Source organism: Podarcis erhardii (genome assembly GCF_964252035.2).
Source record: "Podarcis erhardii genome assembly, chromosome: 8".
In the NCBI taxonomy this organism is placed as follows: Eukaryota; Metazoa; Chordata; class Lepidosauria; order Squamata; family Lacertidae; genus Podarcis; species Podarcis erhardii.
The window spans coordinates 13,927,878-13,947,649 of record NC_138499.1 but is presented as its reverse complement, the minus strand read 5'-3'; the positions used below and the strand labels follow the sequence as shown (position 1 = coordinate 13,947,649).

General features: G+C 44.6%; 1 protein-coding gene across 1 annotated transcript in view; it reads right to left on the bottom strand.

The window, feature by feature from the left end:
• The window catches only part of WASHC5 (WASH complex subunit 5), a 51,861-nt gene that overhangs the window by 26,805 nt on the left and 5,284 nt on the right, over positions 1–19,772 (bottom strand). Inside the window, exons 4-16 of the mRNA XM_081874022.1 lie at positions 18,707–18,791; positions 18,340–18,440; positions 16,702–16,891; positions 14,958–15,110; positions 12,989–13,102; positions 12,538–12,709; positions 10,929–11,056; positions 10,459–10,588; positions 7,866–7,978; positions 7,485–7,651; positions 2,426–2,501; positions 674–784; positions 401–541 (exon numbers count right to left, since the gene is read on the bottom strand). Of these exons, the coding sequence (XP_081730148.1) occupies positions 401–541; positions 674–784; positions 2,426–2,501; positions 7,485–7,651; positions 7,866–7,978; positions 10,459–10,588; positions 10,929–11,056; positions 12,538–12,709; positions 12,989–13,102; positions 14,958–15,110; positions 16,702–16,891; positions 18,340–18,440; positions 18,707–18,791 (1,681 nt within the window). The remainder of the gene's footprint in view (positions 1–400; positions 542–673; positions 785–2,425; positions 2,502–7,484; positions 7,652–7,865; positions 7,979–10,458; positions 10,589–10,928; positions 11,057–12,537; positions 12,710–12,988; positions 13,103–14,957; positions 15,111–16,701; positions 16,892–18,339; positions 18,441–18,706; positions 18,792–19,772) is intronic.

Below are 19,772 nucleotides of genomic sequence, written 5' to 3'. Positions count from 1 at the left end.
TTCCGGAGGTCCGTTCTTAACCTGAAACTGTTCTTAACCTGAAGCACCACTTTAGCTAATGGGGCCTCTTGCTGCTGCCGTGCCGCCGGAGCACGATTTCTGTTCTCATCCTGAAGCAAAGTTCTTAACCTGAAGCACTATTTCTGGGTTAGTGGAGTCTGTAACCTGAAGCGTACGTAACCTGAAGCGTACGTAACCCGAGGTACCACTGTATTTCATCTTTATTTCAGCAGTCACGGCACCAGTTGACATATGCGGGAGGAGAAAGGAAAACTGAGTGGGAGCGGAACAGAGCGGAGCCCTGAAGAGGATAACTCCACGTTGCAACAATTTGTTGTGCCTCTTGTTCTTATCAACCCGGTTCCCCCAGCGTCCCTGACCTCTTAAAGCTACGACGCACCTCGTATCGCGGTACAAGCTGGGCGTAATCCCGCAGTTTGTCTTTGTCCAGGCGGGTAGGCACTTCGATGATGTCGTGAGTCTGCAGTTTTATAATCTTCAGGAGAGATGTGAACATGCTCTCAGGGATGATCTGCAAAACCTTTTTTCCCCAGGCAAATCCCAGAAAGAACGGACACAGGTTTAGTAACGGCTCTCTTTAGGTGTAAAACAAAAGCGAATACCCACCCTCCCTTTTTACAACAAAAAAACAGGATTAGGAGGAAGTGGCTACCTTTCTCACGTAGGAAACCAATTCACCAGAATAATACTGAGATACGCTCAGAAGGTCGGGGCTGTTGGCTTGATTGATGCGAAGCAGAGGCATATCGAGAGCTGAAGCCAGCTAGAAGCAGAAGGAATAAGGGTTTAGGTTGCTATTCAGGGTGGATATAAATAAATGATTAAAAAAAATAAATCAGATTTTTAAAAAATTTAAATTGGATTTCTTTGACTTAAATTGCATTTTTTTTAAAATAAAATGCTTTGGGAGGAAAAATCTTTCTAAATATAGTTCTCTATTTGAGTTACATTATAGTCCAAAGGCTATTCACCAGTAAATAAGGATTTGTTTTAAGTTTTTCACGTGTGCTAAAACTCAGTCTAAGGTTTTTTTTAAAAACGTTTAACCACATCAATTAACAAACATGGATACAGATGCTATAATGTTATTGCTTTAGTTAAATAAATTGTTTAAATTGTTATTAAGGAAATGATTGCTTTTCTCCTTCCAACAAAGTACTGTCCCGCAGAAAAGCTGTCCACATATAAACAGTTGATTATGAAATTATTGTGAGGTTTAGTAAGTTAACTGTCTACGTTAACAGTACAGTGGTGCCCCGCAAGACGAACGCCTCGCAAGACGGAAAACCCGCTAGACGAAAGTGTTTTCCGTTTTGGAGGCGCTTCGCAAAACGAATTTCCTATGGGCTTGCTTCGCAAGACGAAAATGATTTCCTGCGGTTTTTTTTTGCCTCCCCCCCCTTTTCCTAAGCCGCTTATCAGCTGATCCACTGATAAGCCGCTTAACAGCTGATCGCTAAAAGCCGCTAAACTGTGGGCAGCCTAGGACCTCCATACCCAGGCCTGCGCCCCGCAGAGGTCCATTTGATGCTGGTAACGCAGCAAAAACCATGTGGGAGGCAGCAGCTACGAGTTACCGGTCTCTGCAGCCACAGCGGGCGCTGTGATTCTTCAGCCGTTTGACTTAACCCCTGGAGGCGCACTCCATTGTCTCTCGAGACGGATGGATGCCAACAATATTCAAAGTAAAATTGATTGGCTTGCGGGGCATCAAGAATTTAATGTGAACCCTTTGTTTGGGCCAGCTGGGCTGGACTCGAATCCCAAACTGTAAGTGGAGAGAGTGGAAAGGTGGGGAGGAGGCGGCTTCAAGAATCCTGTGCTCGAAACCCCTCTGCAATTTCTGAAGTCTGCAGAATCATTGTAGAATTGCTGCCTGTCTGGCACATTTCCGCTGCGCATAAATTCTTCTGGGCAGCAGCAGAGCTAGCAGCTGTTGCTTTCCGTGTGAGAAGAAGGAAAAAGTCCCTTTAAGGTACAGGCAGCTATCAGCAACACTAATCTTGAAACCTAACTGCTCTAAGGCTTCATTTAGACATATGTTCCAATTTCTGGCAGACTGACGTAAACCATAAATAGATTTCTGGCAATCTCCAAACAATGCCTTGCCCTCTGGCCTCAAACCCTGGAGGAGGAAGCATGTACAACTCCCCCTGGAGATCTGAGTTCAAGTAGGCGACATCTAGATCAAAGTGGACATTCAGGAGGTTTAACCCTATAACCACCACACTCCACAATCATTTAAGGAAGGGCCACTTTGAGAGTTTAAAGATTACCAAGATCTGTTTGGTTCTGAGCTGGTGCAGAGGCGCTATATGCAGGAAACACCCTTTGGTTTCTGCAAAAGTAAATTAATAACGCCCTGCTCGTGCCAGTTTTTCTTAAAGCCCCCTTTCCTACTTACCTTTAAAAACGTGGCCCTGAGTTTCGTTACCATAGATGGGTTTGCCCTGATGCTTTCCTGCATGATAGATGTGAAACTGGGGGGAAAAAGGGAGGAGGGGAAATTAAGATCAGAACTAGCACCTGAAGTCATTCCTCTACGATCCTGTTCTCAGGGTAGTGCTACACACGGTCACACCACTCTGACACTGTAGCTATAGCTCAGTGGTACAGCGTGCATGTTGTGTGCAGAAAGCCAAACATTCAGGCTCTGAAATCTCCAAGTAGAGACCCCTGCCTAAAACCCTGCTTGCCGCTGTAGAGCAACGCCGACCCAGATGTACCAGGGCTCTGAGTCTGCAAAAGGCAGCTTCCTATGTTCACATTTGAAAGTAGAGTCTGCCTGGCACACTGCAAAATGTTCTCCCTTTTCCTGACAACTGCCGTATTTTTCGCTCCATAAGACGCACCTGGTTTTTAGAGGGGGAAAGCAAGAAAAATTCTGCGCAGAGCATGTAAGTGGCTCTCGCTTTTCTTGCTTTAAACCCTTCTGGTCCTCCTCCTGCTTCACTGAGAAGCCAGCAGAGCAAGAGCGATAGCTGCGCAGTGCCTCTTCTACTGGCTTCCCAGCAAAGCGGGAGGAGGGACGAAAGGGAGCCCTTACAAGGGAGCGCTGAGCAGAGCCTGGCAGCGGCTCTTGCTGGCTTTTCTGGGAGGTGTGGGAAGGGACAGAGTGCAGCCCGTCAGTCCCTTTTCCCACCTCGCGGAAAAGCCCCCAAGAGCCGCACACACACTCCACGCGGCTCTTTAAAGGGAGCGCCGAGCAGAGCCTCCCGCCTGCATTCGCTCCATAAGACGCTGTCAGGGGTTCAGGAGCAGAGACACAGGGGAGAGAGGAAACGGAGAGCGAAGGGGAAGATCTGAGGGCAGCGTAGGGGAGTATGACAGTGGCCCGAGAGATTCCATGAGCTTCTCCAGCGATTCAGAAGATTCCCAGAGGGGGGCGCCGATGGCCAGGGCAAGGGGGGTCCCAGGGGGGACACACCAGAAGCAAGGGGCCAGCGGGAACTCCCAAAGCAGCAGCGGGAGATCAGGACCAGTTCCCCCACCAGAGCGGAGTGGGGGGGGGAAGAGTCCCATGAATCAGGGCCAGCGTCTTCTCCAGTAGGGAGAGAGGATGAGTCAGGGGTGGCCACGCCTCCATCGGAGAGTGAGGGAACGGAGGGGAAGTCAGGTCCAGCTACCCCCCCCCCGAGGGGGGAAGCAGTGACAGGAGCAGTGAAACGGTCAGAAGGAAGGTGGCCGGCTGGGCGCGCACGCCAAGTTCAAATGTACAGGCGCGCGGGACAGCAGAAAACCTGGATTGGGAACCAGGTCCTAAAGCCCGCCGGAGGCAGGGGGAAGACTCAGGGGACTCAGCGTCAGAAGAGTCCAGAAAGGGCAAGACCCCAGCGGACAGGATGACCCAGAGGAAGAAAGAGCAAAGGAAGAGGTGGAGCAAGGCTAGAGTCTTAAACTGGTGTCTGGGGGGAGGAGATTCAGACGGAGCTTCAGCGGTCTAGGGTTCAAGACGTAGAGCTGCGCGCCACGGCTTTGGAACCGAAACTGAACTTCAATAAAGACTTTTGTATATAACAAGAACTGGCGTTGGTCCTTTGTGAGCTGGGACCTAGGGCAGCTCTGACAGACGCGCACACATTTCCCCTTACTTTTTAGGAGGGGAAAAAGTGCATCTTATGGAGCGAAAAATACGGTAGGTCCACAGACCGTAAAAGCTTAGGGAGCAATCATAGCTCCACAACAGAAGGTTTCAAGGTCCGCCTGTTTGCGGTTCAGGTAGCACGTGATGGGAAAGGCCTGCATCTTCCGAGGTCGTGGAGAAAACCAGACAGAGCTAGGTGGACAAATAGCTTGACCTTCTAGGCAACGTCCTATGTTTTCTACATTTCTAAACGGGGGCATAGCCTGGGACATGTGCACAGGCATCTCTTCAGTAAGGAATGGGGATATCTATAATCATCTCTCTTAAAAACTCAGCATTAAGATTGGCCAAGCTAGGTATGTAATACCAGGAAGCAGCTCTTTTGTTCTTATCTGCTTAACAGAACAATGTTTCCTGTTGCTGCTGAGCTCTAGGATCCTGGTTTGTTCCTCATAAGACCTATGAATATGTACTCAGGAAGCCTATATAAAAAGGGAACAAAGGTAAAGGTAAAGGGACCCCTGACCGTTAAGTCCAGTCATGGACGACTCTCGGGTTGCAGCGCTCATCTCGCTTTACTGGCCGAGGGAGCCGGCGTACAGCTTCCGGGTCACGTGGCCAGCATGACTAAGCCGCTTCTGGAGCAGGACTTCCGGGTCGGCGCCATCGCCGAATGGCGGACTCCCTCCGTGCTCCGGAGGGAGCCTGCACGGCAGGGGCTGGGTCCTACCGCACCGGCGATGCGGGGACCCTTAAAAACCACGGCCACGGGGGCCGTGGACATGGAGACTCGGCTGACACCGTTAGCGCCCTCCCGACTCGTGAAGGAGCCTTTTTAAAGGCTACGGATCGGGTGCCGGGGAGAAGCGTGGTGTTTTGAGTCCTCTGCTATCCCTGCCGTGCGAAGCCGCATGCCATTCGGCGGAGAGCGCTGGCTTTTTCCTTTGAAAATTCGGACCTAAAAGAACAACCCGTAAGTAATTGGAACTTGGACTAAAAAGAGGGACAAAAATTTTAAAAATTTCGGAGCGAGCGGGGGAGGCGCAAAAAAGGAAGTCAGCCACCCCCTCCATTGTAGAAGGGTCAAAGCAAAGGATCTGATAACTAAGATCGGAGTAACATCATTTTGGCAAGTTTTTAACCTCACGAGTGAAGAATATGAGATTGAGCTGGAGGAGGGAAGTAGAATTCGGACTTAAAAACAACCCCCCCTGGAACCCCGGGAGCGATCGATGACGGAGTTTGGAGAGGAGAAAGGCAAGTTTTGACAGCTGTCAAAGAGCTGTCAAAGCGGAAAATAAGATAGAGACTATGTTACAAGGACTTTGCTGGTTATATTTGTTATAAATTGGATACAAATTGTTTTAAATAAGGATTATAAAGTTACTAGTGCTAATGGACGCGATCTGGAAGAGAACTCAGTTTTTGCAATTCACCTAGAGGAGCCGAGGGATATTACAAGTGGTTTTAGCTGGAAATTGGAACAGAATTGTTTATCTCCTGGGAAACTGCAGAAATGGAACATTATTATGACTACAGAGGCCACTACACCGAAGAAGACAATGGAATCATCTGTTGTGGAATGAAAGGAACTTGACGTAATGTTTTGTTTCTGAATAACAAGCCTCTGTAAAGGAACTAACTTTTGGAATTAGGACATTTGTGCAGGAAAACAGGGACAGAAAGAAATAGAAAGAGGAGTGTGATCAATAAGAACAACAAAATAACAAGAATTGGACCAAGTCAAAAGTGGGGACGTTTGGGACATCCAGATTTGACAAGCTTAAGGATTATAATTTGGAGTTTTTTACTCCTGGATATAAAAATCTGGATGGAAAAAATGGGCCTTTCTTTGAGACAGAATTCTTCCATGATTGGACATTCGAAATTAAAGAGGGCTGGCAAAGGACTATGACTTAGAGAGATGTGGAAATATCGGACATTGAGGAACATTGGGAACGCAACCGGGAAAAGGGGGGGTGGGAAATGTGGAATCCAAAGGGCGTAAACTATGTTTTATTTAGGCTATATACATCTACATGGTATTCTAAAGTGGGGAACTCGTGGTGGGAATAAGCCGATTTTAGGGGAATGGAAAATAATGTTTGTTTGTTTGTTTTTTTAAAAAAATGGGTTAAGGATAACAAGTCTGAATTGAGGAGAAGAACTTGTTGAGATCATTTGAGAGATTTGGAATACAAGGGGGGGAGGGAAGGGGAAGTCCTGAAAGGATGTAATTGGAAAAAGATTTGAAATTGGATGTTTTATTAATTTGTAATTAATTGGAAAACTTTAATAAATATTATTCAAAAAAAAATAAAAAAAAAATAAGCCGCTTCTGGAGAACCAGAGCAGTGCACGGAAACGACATTTACCTTCCCTCTGGAGCGGTACCTATTTATCTACTTGCACTGGTGTGCTTTCGAACTGCTAGGTTGGAAGGAGCTGGGACAGAGCAACGGTAGCTCACCCCGTCACGAGGATTTGAACCGCTGAAACAATTTGAAACGATGCAAAACAGAACAAGCACATGTATCAATTTTGAGCAATGAGTCTTTCACCCAATAATCTTAAATCCCCAAGAGTTGTATTTTAAACCAATGTCTAATCTAGCATTCTGTTCCCCCAGCGGCCGACCAGATGCCTAGGCGAAGTCTATAGGCAAGACAGGAATGCAATAGAAAGACCCGCCATCTTTCTTGTTGGCCACCCCAAATATTTACCTCCCGCCATGTTGCATTTCCCTTTGACATGCACGCCTCGTTCATAATCCTCCAACCTTGCTTTCTCTGGTAGAATCTGTTTCAGCTTTGCTTCAGTCTGACTCAGACACTGAGTCGGGAGTGCAGTGAATCCAAGTGAGAAACAATGTACAGTGGTATCTCTGATTGCGAACGAGATCTGTTCCGGAGGCCCGTTCGCAACATGAAATGAGTGCAACCCGCAGCGGCGCGTCTGCGCACACACGGGTTGCCATTCGCCGCTTCTGTGCATGTGCGTGACGTCATTTTGCTCATCTGCGCATGCGTGAACGGCGAAACCCGGAAGTAATCCTTTCTGGTACTTCCAGGTCGCCTCAGGACCTAACCTGAAAGAACGTAACATGGGGTATGACTGTACAAACAGGCAGTGGCAGCATGCACCCTTTGGGTCTGGTAGGGCAGAAGGCAAGGAGCTCAACAGTAGATGGCGCCAAAGCCAAGGAGAGGGGGAAGCAACTAATCCTAGTTTTGTCCTCCTGTTTTCTGCCGAGCTCTACAAAGGCAATACTGAACCAAAATTGAGGATGGAGCCAGCAGGCAGTGGTACCAACTAGAATAGGAGTCCCACACTCCATAGAAGAGGCAGCAAGCACATGTAAACGCTTCTGGGATCCTACCTGTCAATCAGTTGCCAGGCGTATGAAAGATCGCCAACTATCTGCATGGTGATCAAAACCTCTTCCTTAATGTTGATGGTTCTGATCATCTGATGGAGAAACTTGCGAGTGTCAGCAAGGAACTGACATATTTGCAGGTTGGACTCCAGTTGGTGAAATTCTTGCACCTACATATTAAGAATTAGAAACATAGTTTTTTTTGGGGGGGGGGTTATTAAAATGCCTAAAAACAAACACAAGAGATTTTAAATTTGGCTACTTCTTAAATAAATCCTAATTGGTATGAAGTTCTACAGCAACTGGTCTTATGACAATGTTGCTTGAGTCCACATAAGAAATTATACCCAGAAAATGGCATGACCACCGCCTCCTCTGCCTTACCTCTTCTAAAGCTTGTATTAATTGCACAGTTTTCCTGCCCGCTGCAGTGGAGTCATCGTAATTCAGAGACATTATTTGTTTGGCGATTTCCCTGAACCAGGCTTGCAGATTTTCTGTTTTTAGTGTGAAAACAAGAGAAGGGACAAATTATTAAATTAGTGCAACTGAAACCAAAAGAGAGAGCGCTACCAGCCCCCAGCTCACAAACTGTAAACATCCAAATATCAAGGAATTATTTTGAAAGAAACAAAAATGCGTCAGGGTCGGGAGGGTGGTGGTTTCCCTAAAGTTTGCGCTATACGCATGTACGTGAATATTCTGCTTGCACGTGAAACCATAATTTTGCACAGAAGTGGCTAATCTCTGAAGATCCTACTATCCTTGATCACTGAGACATGATGGATGGGGGAGATGGGAGTTGGAGCACAGCAGCATCTAGAAGACTAACCAGTTCCCCATCCCAAATTAGCATTATGAGAAGAGCCACAATAAAATTTGGGCTCGTGTGTTCCCCCTCCCACGTGGCCATGAGGAGGAAACTTTCATTTCCCTTTTAAGACCAAGGCTCTTGTGGTGTCTGAACCCAGACGAACTGTGGTTTGCTTTTAGGGTTAAAGGAAACAAGTCTACTTCAAACCATGGTTTACGAAAGTGGCTCATTTTCTTTTTTTCCTTTTTATTGGAATTTTATTTACAACATAACATAACCCCCCCCACCCCCAATACACAATCCACCCTCATTGAACGTGAACATAACATACAGTGAGCATAACATACAACAATACAAACAACCACATAAAAGACTTCCTTTAACCTGTATCTGGCCTCCTTATTTACTTCTTATAAACTGTTTCCGTTATGAATAATTATTAAGATTTTTCTAATTATAACTTAAATATCCACAAAGTCTCCTGCAGACATTAATTGAAACAAGTCCAGGTATGTATTTTAGGGCACTGTTTTGTGAAGTATTCTCTGCATTTCCCCCATGCTTGTTGAAACTCTTGTCTGGTGTGATCTCTAATTGCCTCTCTTAATCTAGCCAGCTCAATATACTCTAACAGTTTGTCTTGCCATTCCTTTTTTGTTGGCACAGTTTCTTTTTTCCAGTTTTTAGCAATGAGGATCCTTGCCACTCCTGTGGCATGGAGGAATATTTTCTGATCTTCTCTTGCTATACCTGTGTCCATTATCCCTAGTAGAAAAGCTTCTGTATTTTTCACAAAGTTATACTTAAAGTCGCTCATTTTCATCCAGGGTTCAGACGCAACACTAAACCATGGTTAGTTGAAAATGGAAGTTGACGCTTCTACTCTTCTCCCCATTGCAGAACTGGAGAACCAAGCACATAAGACCAAGGCACACAGATGTTCATCCTTGCAATGGTGTGAGTTGGGCTGCTACCAATTCAAACTGATCAATGCAAATCTTTGCAGAGCCTTCAAAGCTTGGCGACATGAAGAAGACCCCATGCATCTCTCACTAAAGGAGCACGGGTTAATCTTTGTCGCAAGCCTTGGAAAGTCTTTTGCTTGGCACCAGTTGCCAGTTGGAATCATAGTCTAGCTGGAAACCCATAATAATAATAATAATAATAATAATAATAATAATAATTTATTATTTGTACCCCGCCCATCTGGCTGGGTTTCCCCAGCCACTCTGGGCGGCTTCCATAGAAACCAAAAATACACTAAAATATCACAGATTAAAAACTTCCCTGAACAGGGCTGCCTTAAGATGTAATATAACCAGACATAATATAAATGAGCTCGCAAAAGCCTTTTCTCAAAGGAAATAGAAAAATATTGCTTATTGCTTCCTCCTCCCCAATTGCTTCCCAATTGTTCTCTTGGAACAACAAGAAACCAAGAGGAAAGAAAATTCATCTAAGAAATGTTAGAAAGATGTTGGAATGAAGCTACATGGCTTTAGCAGAAATGCTATAAAGAATTAGGTACAATAGATTGTAATTGGATTAAAGGGGGGAAAAATAATGTTAGAATTTGTTAAGTTAAATGATAGGACAGAAAATTGAGGAAGATGGAAAGGATTTGCTGAAACAATTAATTGAAGTGGAATACAAAAAAAGGGAGGTGTGAGGAGGTCGCTGAAACAAGTAAAAGAAAGTTAATAACATTGAAAGTATTGGAAGAGGTTTTTTCCCCTTTTTTAATTGTTTTTGTTTTGTTTCTGTTATGTATATGTAATATTTTTGTCTTTGTATTGTATTGCATGGTTTTGTTATGTTTAATTCTTTTTCTTTTTTCTTTCTGTAACTTTCAAAACTTTAATAAATACTATTTTTTTTTAAAAAAAAGAAAATTCATCAAGGAATGGGGGAAATCTGAGGAATATCTGAAAAGTTTCTGTATACATTTGAATTCATTGGCAGGATTAACATAAAACAAGCAGTTAAAGGTAATGTTAAAGAAAAACCAGGGAGTTAACTGATAAATGGAATCAAATGCAGTATTCAAAATTAAAATTATAAGAAACCGCAAAAGGGGTAGAGGAAAGTCAAAACATTTATGTTCACTGGGAAGTTAAATTTCCAAAACTGAAAAATAAAATTCATTTTTTAAACGGCCCTTACCATTTTTCTCCACTCTAGTTAGAGGCTTAACGCCTGAAAAGACATCAGCCAGCTCAGTCATTCTTTCGGATCCTTCCGTTTTGTAGCTTTCCCATTTTGTTTGCTTTTCGGACAGCATCTGCTTGAACATCTGACGAAAAAGCAAGACCTCAGTCTAAAACAGAACAACCTACCGCAAATTACAGCAACAGCAACAATACCATTTGGCATGGACTGATCTATACTAGGGATCCATTGTAGGCTTCTGGGTGATCCCCACATTTATGCTGAAAATAGGAAAATAATGCTGGAAAGCTGGAGGTTTCTGTGCACCTTCCCCCTATGAGCTGAAGAGGCAAGCCACTTTAACAAATAAAAAGTGGCTTGCTTCTTCGGCAGCACAGATGAATGCAGTGGAAATGTCAAAGCAAGCCTCTGAAGTGTGCACGGTTCTAGGCATGGGGTGTGTGTATGAAGGATGTTTTCGTTACCTCTTTCAATATGAATTCGAACTGTGCTATATCCAGGAGAAGCTGGAAAAGGATCTTGGGGTTGTACTTGGAATCTGTTTGAACCTGGTCCTTTATCTGGCGGAGGCGCTTGTTGTTTGGATCATAAGCTAAGGAAAAAGAGCAGAAAGTGAAGGCTTCCTCGATTGCTGCTGTGATGCAGCACCCACCTTCCCCTTCAACGATCTCAACGGAGAAGATTTAATGTGCTCAATGTGCTCTTGGTCGCATGAACCAGGGTGGATAACAGGGTAAAACAGGCTGGATAAAAATCAATGATTTTTTTAAAAAATAAATTGGATTCTTTTGATTAAAATTGGGATTTTTAAAATAAAATGCTTTTGGAGGGAAAATCTTTCTAAATATAGTTTCCCATTTAACTTACATTATACCTGTAGTCCAAAGGCCATTCATCAGGAAATAAGGATTTCTTTTTAAGTTTTTCACGTGTGCTAAAACTCAGTCTAAGTTTTTTTTTTAAAAAACTGTTTAACCACATCAGTTAACAAACATGGAAACATATGCTATAATGTTATTGTTTCAGCTAAATAAATTGTTTAAATTTTTATTAAGGAAATGATAGTTATTCTCCTTCCAGTAAAGTACAGCAGAAAAGTTGTCCAAATATAAACAGTTAACTTATTGAACCTCGTAATAATTTCATAATTATCAGTCTATGTATTTCTAATGGCATAACCTGAAATATACTCGGAGTTGAGAGTGGATTTCATGCTCTTTATTCAGGTCATAGTGGTGAAGAGAAATGGAAGTTCCCTCAGAATGTCTGCTTTATATACATTATTTACACAATGGGCCCCACATGATTTGCTAATTTCGGGATTCACCTGTAGGCCAATCAGGTTGCAGATTCACTTCCACCTGGAGATGGATTGGGTGGCTCATATGGACCAACCAGACTGCTGCGTTCTGGATCCTATTGTTCTAGGGCCAATCAGACTGCTGAATTCTGAATCCTATCGTTCTAGGGCCAATCAGACTGCTGCATTCTGAATCCTATTGTTCCAGGGCCAATCAGACTGCTGCATTTTGGATCCTATTCAATTCAGTGCATAACATAACCAAATCAGTAATTTTTGATATACAGTGGTGCCCCGCAAGACGAATGCCTCGCAAGACGAAAAACCCGCTAGACGAAAGGGTTTTCCGTTTTTCGAGGCGCTTCGCAAGACGAATTTCCCTATGGGCTTGCTTCGCAAGACGAAAACGTCTTGTGAGTCTTGCGATTTTTTTCTCTTTCCCCCCCTTTTTCTAAGCCGCTAAGCCGCTAATAGCTGCTTAGCCGCTAAGCCTTTAATAGCCGCTAATAGCGCTAATCCACTAAGCCGCTAATAGGGGTGCTTCGCAAGACGAAAAAACCGCTAGACGAAGAGACTCGTGGAACGGATTATTTTCGTCTTGCGAGGCACCACTGTAACTGTAAAATGTATGCTGAAAATTTATTATTCCAAAAACGAAACCTTCATCCGGTTGTAAATATTAAGATTAAACCAGCAAGAATGAGTCTTTCTGTAAAAAAACAAACCAGATTTAAATCAAGTCTTACAGACTTGTGATGTAAATCAAACATTACCTGAGTCTGCAGTATGTAGCATCATCCACCGTATCGCAACGTTGCAGTCTCTTAAGCAGTTCAGTAGTTTGGGGATATTGTCCAGTACCATCTCCTCCCTCAAGCAGCCTTCCTTAAGAAACTGCTGCACCTGCGTGTGGACTCGCTCCCTGACTGCGGCGCATCTGCCGGCCTTCAAAAGACAGAAATCAAAGGAGCGTTACTGCAAAACAGGTGGAACCCGGTAGGGCTCTAGGTAAGAGGGACGTCGTACGAGGCTCTCAGAAAGCCGTTCCTCTGCCTTCGCCCATCTCCAGCTGCTTTGGACTACAACTCCCACCAGGCCCCTCCATGGGAACTGTAGTCCACCTGGAAGGCACCAGGACAGTAAAAGCTGAGCTAGAAGCATCACAGAGCAGCAGGTTTAAGGAGAGGAAATTCCACTTTGCGGAGAAAACTGCATTTTGCCAACCTGTTCCTTGACGTTGGAAAGATCCAGTGTGTAGTTCAGAGCCATTTTCGCAGCTTTGTAAGGCTCCCAGGCTTCTGCCAGGTTCACACACATCCCCATATAAATGCTAATAACCTGCGGAGAGAAACAGAATGTAAGAGGCAGCCTGAGGGACCATCTGGCTCTCCAGGATTTCAGAAAGGATTATCTCCTGGCTCTCCCTGGCAGCGCCCAGGATTCGAACTGGCACCTTCTGTGCATAGCTGTCAACCGTCCCTTATTTGGCAGGAAAGTCCCTTATCTCAGCGCAGTGTCCTGCTGCTGTCCCTTATTGATGATGTCCCTTAAATTTCCCGGGTTTCAAAGGAAGCAGCTCCTCTCCCTCCCTCCCTGCCGGCCAGGGAGGAGGGAGGCTCCAACTGTGTTGCTTGGCTGCGTTGCTCACCCAATAAGGAGTCTAAGAACGATTGGGGGGTGGAGCTTGCATGCCTTGTGCCAATCAAATCGGCTGCGTTGCCTGGGGACTCGCCTTTGCACAGCGCTTCCCAGCAGATAGGCGACTGTGGTTTTCCTTGCTGCATCCCCTTTGCTGGGTTGCTGCGCAGTGGGAACCACTGTCTGAGGCTTCGTTTGGCTGCTGGCTGGGCTTTCTGCCTTTGGCTCGGAGGGGCTCAGAAGTTGAACCACCCAGTGCTCTGAAAATCCCTTATTTTGGCTGCTGATCACTTATTTTTGAGGCTGCCGGTCCCTTATTTTCAAATCTGTAAGTCGACAGCTATGCTTCTCCATGCCAGGCAAATGCTGTACCACTGCGCTACGGCCCTTCCCCAGCCAATCTCCTATCAAGCCAAGTCATCCCAGATACTCACATTTACGCTTTTGCAGTTCTTCTGCTGACAAAACCTACAAGCGATGGCCGGTGTCAGAAGCGACGGTGGCCCGTCTTCTAGATATGTTTCGGAAGTTGGATCTCAGCGAAGTCTAAACGAAGGTCTCCCAAACTTGGGCCTCCAGCTGTTTTCGGACTACAACCCCCATCATCCTTGACCACCGGTCCTGCTAGCTAGGGATGATGGGAGTTGTAGTCCCCAAACAGCTGGAGGCCTACGTTTGGGAAACACTGGTCTGAATGGGTCAACAGGGGGCGGGGCTGACAGGGGAGGGAGCCCAGGCAGAAAGCATGTTGCCATTGGCTCCCGCCACATCCATCATAGTCCTGAGGGAACTGCTGGTGCAGCCTCCCTTTCCATCTTCCGGGGGTCACATGCCAATGGTGGGCGGGGCCAGAGGCAAGTGGGAGGAGCAAATGCCACTTTTGTACATGAGGACTGGTTAGGGGGCGTGGCTAGGGAGATGGGCAGTCTGGAGAAAGTCCCGAGGGCCTGACAAGAGTGGCTTGAGGGCCACATTGTTCCCCGAGCCTCAGGTTTCTCACGCCTGCGCTCTATGCTTAATATCCATTTGTTTTAGCATTTTTATTTTTTTCAAATGCTTTTTATTGAATTTTCTTTAACACAAACAAATAAAATAAATACCCTAACATTCCACAATCATATGTCTACTTATTTTCTAAACGCTCTATCGCGCACGGACTTCCCTCCTTCCCTTCAACAGGTTTTCATATTATTCTCTTTTTTTTCAGATTCTTAATTACATTCTATACACATCACAAAATTTATTTTAATCCTACTACAATCTTTAAACTTCTACAATTGCTACTTATATATTCAACAAATTACTCCCTTCCTTTTTGAACTTTGTTTCCTCTTGGTTACAGATCCTGTGGGTTAGTTTTGCTAATTCTACATATTCATCCATTTTTGTCTGCCACTCCAAGTTTTAGCATTTTTAAAAGTTGTAAGCCTTTATGCTCGGCTGCCATGGCAGAAAGGAAGCACATAAGGTGCAATAAATAAGAAACAAACAGTGAGGATATGCGCTTCCAAATCTATTTGGCTGTTTCGTTGCTTCAGCTCCGAACCGTATTTACCCAGTTGTCTGGAAAATATTTGTCCACTATCTCCCTCATCTTCGCTTGCTGCGTGTGCAGAATGGAGGCATCAAAATAAAGCGCCACGTACAACATGGCCGCCTGAGGAGCGAGGGCGACGCTGCGGTGCTCTGGTAACGGGTATGCGGAAACCTGAAATGGGAGGAGAGCAACAGGAAGAGGGAGACAACAAGTCAATGGACGCCATGTAGACATAGAACAGTATGATACGATACGATATCTTTATTGTCATTGTCCCATACAGAACAATGAAATTGAAAATCTACATAAAACATTCAAAAATCCCTAAAAACTCTGAAACCCCATTTTAAAATACAACGTACTATAGAGACTCCTTATACTGCGTTTAGAACCAGAATTGCATTTGGGTAGAAACTGTTTCTCAGGCGGCTAGTCCTGGTCTTTATAACCCTGTACCTTCTTCCAGAAGGCAGAAGCTGAAAGAGATCATTTCCTGCGTGCTATCTGCAGCTTTCTTATGGCACATGGAAGCATAGATTTGATCTAAGGTGGGAAGAGTGCACCCAATTATTCTCTCTGCAGTCTTTACAATCCTGGACAGCATTGTTTTTTCCCTGGCCGTGCAGCTCCCAAACCATACGCACAGACCATAAGTTAATTCACTCTCCACAGTACAATGATTAAAATGTTTTTCCGGAGGATTCTCAGAAAATATAACCTCTGCTGTGCTCTCTTCATCAGGTCTTTGCTTTTTTATCATATTTTTATGTGTGTTGGAAGCTGCGCAGAGTGGCTGGGGTATAAATAATAAAATTGCTATTACCAGTGTTAAGTTAGGCCTAGAGGGGCACTGAGAATCGGTGAAATGCAGTGCCTAGAGTGTCGGACTAGGACCTGGGAGGTGCGGGTTCGAATCCCCACTCAGTCACATGACGCTCACAGGCCAATCTTGGGTCAGTCACTGCCTCTCAGCCTAACCAACCTCACAGGATTGTTGGGGTTAAATGAACACCTCTGAGGAAAAGGCAGGATGCAAATGCAACAAGCAATTAATGGCTCCCTCCCCCGCCTCTATTTAATACATTCTCCTTGGATAATTACATGGGGCTAACCCTGTATAAGGGGGTTCTGGTCATTTACAGCTTTGAAGCAAATTACTTTCCTGCAAGTGAACTAATGGCTTCTCCTATGGTCCTTCTCTTGCCAGAGTGTTTTCTACAGTGTGGATGTGGGGAATGGCTGCCCAGAATTATTTAAATCATGGGTGTGCATGGGAAAGAGCTATTTATTTCATCAAATGGGAGTTTGCTTCATCTTCGGGAAATAGGGATAAAGAGAAAAGTCCCGGCCCCTTTTGTATTATTCAAGGAAAATTGTTTACTAGAGTTTATTTATTCCTGTGTCATTTTGCTTGTAAATATTTATTTTTATGTAAAACAGAAGGAAGTGTGGACTGGGAATCACTATGACTGTCAAAGCATTTTGGTGGTAGGCAGTGAAATACCAAAGAGGAAAAGGTCACTCTGTAGGTGGTGTACGGTTTTGCGGAGATTGTGCTTATCACTTTTTAAGGGTCTACTGTGATGTTAGGAAAACTGAGCCTTGGAGAGAACAAGCCTGTAGTTCTATGGACGCTTCTGTGCTTACCAGACTATTTGGTGAATGCGTTGAATACCTGTCGTTAAGTATTACTTGAACATTGCAATGATAAAGTAAAGAAGGCATTGCAACCTGAGGTCTTTCCCGGCACGCTGAGACTCACCTGGTTGTATATATCATCCGACCTCAGCCGGCCAATGACCATGCTGATGAAGGTTTCGTTTATGGGTACCCTGCTGAAGTAGCTCTCTGGATAGTTTGCAGGCCTCTTCGCTCCAGGCTGACTCGAATACCCCGTGCTCCGGAGCAGTTTACATATGTCGTCCATGTTGGAATCAGCAGAACGGGCAGCGCTGGTAGGCAGAGAGAGAAAAAGGAGCTTCGGGAGCAAGAACAGAGGAAGAAACACGAAAAAGGGACAGAGGACGACTCTTGCAAGCAAGGCACACTGAAGCAATCTCAAATGAATTCAGCTTTGAGAGGTCGAATCCTTAGAAGCAGTACATCAGGTGTACTCTAGCTGGTCTTATTGTTTACATTTTATGTGTTTCCAAAGCGGCATGTGTGGCTGATGATGCCATCCTCGTTTCATCTTCACAACGACCCTGTGGAGTAAGTTAGGCTGAGAGAGAGAGAGAGAGCTATTGGCCCAGGGTCAACCAGCAAGATTCATGGCTGGGTGGGTGGGGATTCGAACTCGTCTCCTAGGTCCTAGTTGAGCATGGCAATTCCTGGATTACCTCAGGTGGCAAAAAGGGGTGAGCTGCCCCTGCGTTCTAGTCTAACACTCTTAATTACACCACCATACTGGCTCTCTTTTAAATCTCTTTATGTTGTATACATTTTTATTGGTGGCCGATACATTTTGTTTTGTGTTGGTTGTCAATCGCCTTCAGTTCTCTTGGACAAGGTGTGACGGATAAATACTGCAAAATAATCATAATAATATAGATTAAAATGTGAGCTAACGAATCTCAAGTTCAAATCTTGCTTCACTTTGGGTTTCCTAGGATACTTGTAGAGATATTTTGAAGGGTCTGTTCCACACCCAACCAGAATCCACGTGTGTGTGTAATGGGTATAAGTGCTGGACTAGGATCTGCAAGAACCAGGTTCAAATCTTCACTTAGCCATGAAGCTTACTGGGGGATTTTGGACCAGTCACTATCTCTTAGCCTAACCTACCTCACAGGTCTGTTGCGAGGATAAAAATGGGCTGCAATTGATTTGTTACCTCAGGATAAAAATTGTTCGAAAAAAACAAATAAATACATAAATAAGGGTTGGCGGGCATATGGGACAGGGCCTTCTCAGCAGTGACACCCAGTCTCTGGAATTTCCTTTTCAGGTAGGTGTGCCTGGATTCCTCCCATTCTGTTTCAAGGTGGATAATTAAGGGCATCCATCTCTACCAGGCTTTTTAAAAATAAAGATTGAGTTTTCTGTTCCCCAACTGCTTCTTATTTTTCCTAGCTTCCTAAAATCCTCAATTTTAAACTTGTTAGTTTTGATAACCTCTTAATTATGACAGCTGATTTATGCATAATCTCCTTAAGGCGTTGGCACAGTATCTTCTTATATAGAAAGAAATGTAGGATGTCATCACGCTCTGCAGTTTGTGTGCCCGACAACCCTAACTCCATATAAGGCGGCTGCTGATATTCCCTTTGTAACTGGGACCTTCTAAACACAAAGCAGGCACTATTCCACTGAGTCATGTGATTCCCAGCAGAAGTTCACCTTGCTATCTTTCTGGGAAATGCTAGCCAGAATCAAGAATGGTCAACAACGTTCAGAATACCTGTATCTATAGTAGGAAACCAGCATTCTCTCTCGCACCTCCCCTTCAATTTTCTGATCGATGACGAGCAACATGACGCCATACAGATAAAGGGCTTCACACTACAATGCAGGGGGGGGGGGGAGAATAACAATATTGTGCTCATTGACATCAATAGTTTCAAAGGCCAAAAACAGTGCTGCCTAGCAGATTCAATTCATTCATTATTAGTAAATTGCTTAGGTGATTGCCCACAGCCAGGCCGATTCAGCAAATCACTTCACCTGAATTAACACGATAATCCAATCTCTTGTTTTTTGCCCAGGCAAGTCTGCACAGAACTGCGGAGCAGGTGAGTCTATTATTGCACAGAAGCCGGAGTGCTTACCAGCAGCTGTTTGCCATCCTCATTCAGCAGCACTGTTTCTATGGTTTGCTGGATGTAAATTCCTTCGTTGAGGTCATCCAGATATCTAGGAACAGCATAAAAATCAAGAATAAGGTTCAGTCATTAATGGCTTACCAGCTGCAACGGATCTCCTTCTGAACACCAGTTGTTGGGAATCACAAAACGGGAGCGTGCATCTGGTTGGCCACTGTGAGAACAGAGTAGCCTTTGGCCTGACCCACCAGGGACATTCTTAGGTAAGGTTGTCTAGCCCTAAGAATAAGGAGTCTCGCTGGGAGATGTCTCACGACAGCTAGGACAGAATGGTTTCTATAGCTGGGTCAAGCAGCGTATCAAAAGATGGATAGCAAGCTTGAAGCTGAGGAATACATTCAAGACCTGCCATGGTGAGGTGAACTCAACCTGCATTTCCTTCATTTTTTGTGATGTATTTGTACAAGCAGCCCCTTTAAGGACCAGTCGGCTTCCTTACTGGAGATGGGACTACTCAGTGTCAAGAGTAGGGAGCAGGGTCTTAAGACCTACCTCACCAAAATTTTTTATCTCTTGTAATACTTTCGGGAGTGGATCTGTTGGTTCTTCCACAGACATCACTACGTTGTCTGCAAATGCTTTTAAATTTATATTGTCCCTGTCCCACTCTTTAATATCTTGATTACATCTTATTCTTTGAGCCAATACTTCTAAAAACTATTATAAACAACAAAGGTGACAATGGGCAGCCTTGCCTTGTTACTTCAGTTATTTTACAGGACGTTATTTAATACAGAGGTATCTCAGGTTAAGTACTTAATTCGTTCCGGAGGTCTGTACTTAACCTGAAACTGTTCTTAACCTGAAGCACCACTTTAGCTAATGGGGCCTCCTGCTGCCATTGCACCACCGGAGCATGATTTCTGTTCTCATCCTGAAGCAAAGTTCTTAACCTGAAGCACTATTTCTGGGTTAGCGGAGTGTGTAACCTGAAGGGTCTGTAACCTGAAGCGTATGTAACCTGAGGTACCACTGTATCAACTTAGCTGACTGGTCAGTATATATATTGCTT